The sequence below is a fragment of the Coregonus clupeaformis genome, unplaced genomic scaffold (assembly GCF_020615455.1).
Source record: "Coregonus clupeaformis isolate EN_2021a unplaced genomic scaffold, ASM2061545v1 scaf1202, whole genome shotgun sequence".
In the NCBI taxonomy this organism is placed as follows: domain Eukaryota; kingdom Metazoa; phylum Chordata; class Actinopteri; order Salmoniformes; family Salmonidae; genus Coregonus; species Coregonus clupeaformis.
The window spans coordinates 86,915-92,914 of record NW_025534656.1 but is presented as its reverse complement, the minus strand read 5'-3'; the positions used below and the strand labels follow the sequence as shown (position 1 = coordinate 92,914).

Genomic DNA, 6,000 nt, shown 5'->3' with positions numbered 1-6,000 from the left:
GATTTCCATTTTAGTCATTTAGCAGACGCTCTTATCCAGAGTGACTTACAGTTAGTGAGTGCATACATTTTTCATACTGGCCCCCCGTGGGAATCGAACCCACAGCCCTGGCGTTGCAAGTGCCATGCTCTACCAACTGAGCTACAGGAGGCCCTTTACATTTACTATGTTACGTCTAGTCTATGAGATCAGGCTTTAAGATCAGGTCAGGAGGGACCTCTGTAGCTCAGTTGGTAGAGCATGGTGCTTGCAACACCGGGACCACCCATACGTAAAAAATGTATGCATGCATGACTAAGACACTTTGGATAAAAGTCTTCTAAATGGCCTATATTCTATTATTATTATTATTATTATTATTATTATTATTATTATTATTATTATTATTATATTACCTCAACAATGACATTGGGATCAAATCTCCTATATGAATCTCTCCACCGTGTTGAGTGGTGGGTTTGGAACTGGGCCCAGGACAGTCAGTGTGGCTGAATCACTTTGACCACTCGATCACTCGATAAAGGGCTCAAGGGCCAAGTGTTCGGTTTGAAATTCAGCCAGTGTTGGGACAGTGCTGAGTGGTGGGTCTGGAACTGGGCCATGTTTTATATGAGTCTCTCCATTGGCGGCGGCTGGGCTATGTTCCACATCTCTACGCGGGATCCCTCCTTCTCCTGTCGGCTGGGGCTGTAGGTACCGTGGGTGGCCCTACGGTTCAGCGCCACCACCAGGCCCACAGAGGTACTGACCAGGGCCAGTAGCAGCACCACTGACACCAGACTGACTGACAGCAACAGGTCAGCAGTCAGACCCTTAGAGGTCAACTGGAGGGGTAGAAGGGGGGAGGATGTGGGGAGGAAGAGGAGGAGGAGGGGGAGGGGAGGACAGGGGTGGAGGTGGGAGGAAGAGGAGGAGGAGGAGGAGGAGGGAGGGGGGACGTGGGAGGAATAGGAGGAGGAGGAGGAGGGGGGAGGACAGGGGTGGAGGTGGGAGGAAGAGGAGGAGGAGTGGGGAGGACAAGGGTGGAGGTGGGAGGAGGAAGAGGAGGAGGGGGGGAGGACAGGGGTGGAGGTGGGAGGAGGAAGAGGAGGAGTGGGGAGGACAAGGGTGGAGGTGGGAGGAATAGGAGGAGGAGGAGGACGAGGTGGGAGGACAGGGGTGGAGGTGGGAGGAGGGAGGAAGAGGAGGAGGAGGAGGAGGGGGGAGGACAGAGGTGGGAGGACAGGGGTGGAGGTGGGAGGAAGAGGAGGAGGGGGGAGGACAGGGGTGGAGGTGGGAGGAAGAGGAGGAGGGGGGAGGACAGGGGTGGAGGTGGGAGGAAGAGGAGGAGGGGGGAGGACAGGGGTTGGAGGTGGGAGGAAGAGGAGGAGGAGGGAGGAAGAGGAAGGAAGAGGTGGGAGGAGGAGGTGGGAGGACGAGGAGGGGGAGGAGGAGGTGGGAGGAGGAGGGGAGAAGGGGGGGAGGACAGGGGTGGAGGTGGGAGGAGGAGGGGAGAAGGGGGGAGGACAGGGGTGGAGGTGGGAGGAGGAGGGGAGAAGGGGGGAGGACAGGGGTGGAGGTGGGAGGAGGAGGGGAGAAGGGGGAGGACAGGGGTGGAGGTGGGAGGAAGAGGAGGAGGAGGAAGAGGAGGAGGGGGGAGGACAGGGGTGGAGGTGGGAGGAGGAGGGGAGAAGGGGGGAGGACAGGGGTGGAGGTGGGAGGAGGAGGGGAGAAGGGGGGGAAGGACAGGGGTGGAGGTGGGAGGAGGAGGGGAGAAGGGGGAGGACAGGGGTGGAGGTGGGAGGAGGAGGGGAGAAGGGGGGAGGACAGGGGTGGAGGTGGGAGGAGGAGGGGAGAAGGGGGAGGACAGGGGTGGAGGTGGGAGGAAGAGGAGGAGGAGGAGGAGGAGGGGAGAAGGGGGGAGGACAGGGGTGGAGGTGGGAGGAGGAGGGGAGAAGGGGGGAGGACAGGGGTGGAGGTGGGAGGAAGAGGAGGAGGAGGAAGAGGAGGAGGGGGGAGGACAGGGGTGGAGGTGGGAGGAGGAGGGGAGAAGGGGGGAGGACAGGGGTGGAGGTGGGAGGAGGGGAGAAGGGGGGGAGGACAGGGGTGGAGGTGGGAGGAAGAGGAGGAGGAGGAAGAGGAGGAGGGGGGAGGACAGGGGTGGAGGTGGGAGGAAGAGGAGGAGGAGGAGAGGGGGGTTAGTACAAGTACACTACAAACTGGGAAACAGGAAAAACATGAACATCAATAAATAGGTAGTAAAGTACACTGGCAGCATGATTAACAAACTGGTCAGACCAGAGGGAAGAAACACACAAACTCTGTCTTTAATCTCTCTCTCCATTTCGCAAACACACACATGCTTATTCGCACACACACAAGGCGCTCCGGTTCCAAGCTCTGTGCGAGCATCATGGTGGATCTGTTCCCCAGCCAGGAGGCAGTAGAGTTGAGATCAGGGATTGAAAGAGGCTGGGTAGGCTGGACAGGACCAGGACGAGGCTGCACAGGACACTGGAGTCTCTGAGGGGTGAACCCCCCTCTCCATCTGCCGCTGCTCATGGATTTTTTCTATGGCTAACACCAGCACCAGTAACAGGATTATCGTCATGCCAACCACACAGGGTGCCAGCACCGCCGCCCTGTGCGAGCCGTCTGGAGCATGCTCCGTCTGAGGAGAATCACACACACGCAGGGTCGCGTCAACTCAGCTCAGACACAGAGAAACACACACACCGTGTCAACACAATCCAAACACACATCACAGACAACTGTTGCCAGGGCTGCTCAAACAACACACAATCACAGCATTTTCCCAATGGAAGTGAAATCATCACTGTTCTTGACACAGTGATTCACAGTACTTTGTATGTTGTGTATCTGATTATTTTGACTAAGTGAAGGACTGTATGTTCCATCTCACTGAACCACTGCTGTCAGAATGCACTTACATGTGTCATATTGGAGCCAAGCTGAGGTGATGCTGGGAGATTTGACCCGTTAAACCAAGTCAACTGTCACTTCACACAGAAAAAGAGGGAGCAACATGCCCTTGTGATGTCACAGAAAAACTCCTTAAAACAAACACCACCGCGAAACCCTGAAATAAAGCTACACGAATGCCTTGTTTAAACAGTTATTGGTTGTTTGTTTACCTGTCAGAAGAGAAGAGTTGACTCTCAGAGTGATCACGTGACACAGAGTACCCAGACACAGAGAACTCCACAGCCACCACGGCTCTTCATCAGTCACAGCCAGACAGGTCCAGGACTCTACTCTCTAACCAGTTTACACTCTCAGCAGTTTCTGTAGCAGAGCACGGACACACACAGTCTGTCCCTACTACAGCTACACAGTGGACAGCTCAGAACCTAGGTGTCTGAGAGAGAGATGTGTCCTGTGATGTCTGTGTGTGTTCTGCTGAGTTCTATGTGTGTGACTGTATGAATGATCGTGTCTGCCAGTTAAGCTGCCCAATGTGCATTTCTGTGAAACAGTCCCAACCTGCTGGAATGTCACCAGATCTCTGCGGAGTTGCACTTCAGATGGACTCTCTCTCTCTCTCTCTCTCTCTCTCTCTCTCTCTCTCTCTCTCTCTCTCTCTCTCTCTCTCTCTCTCTCTCTCTCTCTCTCTCTCTCTCTCTCTCTCTCTCTGGGGCTTTATTGGCATGGGAAACATGTTTACATTGCCAAAGCAAGTATAATAAACAACAACAAAAACCAACAAAGGAAATTAAACAATACAAAGAAGAAAACAGACGTAAACATTAAAACACACAGTTTCAAAAGAATAACAACGTTTAAAATATGATATTAGTTGTTACAAAATGTAGTATAACGTTTAAAATATGATATTATTAGTTGTTACAAAATGTAGTATAACGTTTAAAATATGATCTTATTAGTTGTTACAAAATGTAGTATAACGTTTTAAATGTTACATAAGCTATGTGTTGTGACAATGTGCAAATAGTCAAATGTACGAATGACGGGGGAATGAATAGGCAGATAAATCTAGGTTATTTTTAATTGGTGTTTCTGACCCATTGGTTGACCTTTTCTTGTGGCAACAGGTCACACATTTTGCTGCTGGGATTGCACACTGCGATATTTCGCTTAATAGATACAGGAGTTTGTCAAATTGTAATTTGTGTTCAAATTATTTTGGGGTTTGTGTAATTTGAGGGAAATATGTGTCCCGTATGTGGTCGTACATTTGGCAGGAGGTTAGGAAGTGCAGCTCAGTTTCCACCTCATTTTGTGGGCAGTGTGCACATAGCCTGTCTTCTCTTGTGAGCCAGGTCAACCTACGGTAACCTCTCTCAATAGCAAGGCTAAGCTCACTGAGTCTGCACATAATCAAGGCGTTCCTTAATTTTGGGTCAGTCACAGTGGTCAGGTATTCTGCCACTGTGTACTCTCTGTTTAGGGCCAGGTAGCATTACAATTTGCTCCGTTTTTTGGTTGATTCTTTCCAATGTGTCAAGTAGTTCTCCTTTAGATTTCTCATAATTTGGTTGGGTCCAATTGTGTTGCTGTCCTGGGGCTCTGTGGGGTCTGTTTGTATTCGTGAACAGAGCCCCAGAACCACGTCTCTTTTCTGGATTTTGATCATTAGTGGGTATAGTCCTAATTCTGCTCTGCATGCATTATTTGGGGTTTTGCATTGTACTCTGAGGATATTTTGGGTGAATTCTGCATGCAGAGTCTCAGTTGGGTGTTTGTCCCATTTTGTGAATTATTGGTTGGTGACTGGACCCCAGACCTCACAACCATAAAGGGCAATGGGTTCTATACTGATTGGAGTATTTTTTGCCAGATCCTAATTGGTTAGTCAAATGTTATGTTCCTTTTGATGTCATAGAAGGCCCTTCTTGTCTTGTCTCTCATTGGGGTGATCAGACCTTGGTTCCAAATATTGGGGAAGATGCCAGATCTGAGGATAATATTGAAGTTGTTGTACTAGAATTTGTTGTGTGCGTGTGTGTGTGTGTGTGTGTGTGTGTGTGTTCCACCACCAACGTTCTTTGAGTTGGTATCTTAGGATCTAACAGAATAAGAAATGGAGCAACCTCATTGTCTCTCTGGGTGGGAGAGGAGGCTTTGAAATAGAGGTCTTCTCAGACCCCAGAATTTCGATCCGAACCGAATTGGATCCATTAAATTCCTACCCGACCCCAACAGGATACAGCCATTTAAAAAAAGATTTACACTACCATTCAAAGGTTTGGGGGTCACTTAGAAATGTCTTTGTTTTCGAAAGTAAAGCCATTTTTTTGTCCATTAAAATAACATAAAAATGGATCAGAAATACAGTGTAGATATTGTTAATGTTGTAAATGGCTATTCTAGCTGGAAACGGCTGATTGTGTAGCTCAGTTGGGAGAGCATGGCGTTTGCAACGCCAGGGTTGTGGGTTCGTTTCCCACGGGGGACCAGTATGAAAAAAAAATGTATGCACTCACTAACTGTAAGTCGCTCTGGATAAGAGTGTCTGCTAAATGACTAAAATGTAAAATGAATATCTACATAGGCGTACAGAGGCCCATTATCAGCAACCATCAGTCCTGTGTTCCAATGGCACGTTGTGTTTGCTAATCCAAGTTTATAATTTTAAAAGGCTAATTGATCATTAGAAAACCCTTTTGCAATTATGTTAGCACAGCTGGAAACTGTTGTGCTGATTAAAAAAGCAATAAAACTGGCCTTCTTGAGACTAGTTGAGTACAGTGGGGGAAAAAAGTATTTAGTCAGCCACCAATTGTGCAAGTTCTCCCACTTAAAAAGATGAGAGAGGCCTGTAATTTTCATCATAGGTACACATCAACTATGACAGACAAATTGAGAAAAAAAATTCCTGAAAATCACATTGTAGGATTTTTAATGAATTTATTTGCAAATTATGGTGGAAAATAAGTATTTGGTCAATAACAAACAAGCAAGATTTCTGGCTCTCACAGACCTGTAACTTCTTATTTAAGAGGCTCCTCTGTCCACTCGTTACCTGTATTAATGGCACCT

General features: G+C 48.9%; 1 protein-coding gene across 1 annotated transcript in view; it reads right to left on the bottom strand.

Annotated features, from left to right (window-relative positions):
• Positions 1–401: 401 nt before the first annotated feature.
• crb1 (crumbs cell polarity complex component 1) overlaps positions 402–6,000 on the bottom strand; it is a 49,130-nt gene continuing 43,531 nt past the window's right edge. The window contains exon 13 of the mRNA XM_041840533.2: positions 402–824. Within this exon, the coding sequence (XP_041696467.1) occupies positions 606–824 (219 nt within the window). The 3' untranslated portion in view covers positions 402–605. The remainder of the gene's footprint in view (positions 825–6,000) is intronic.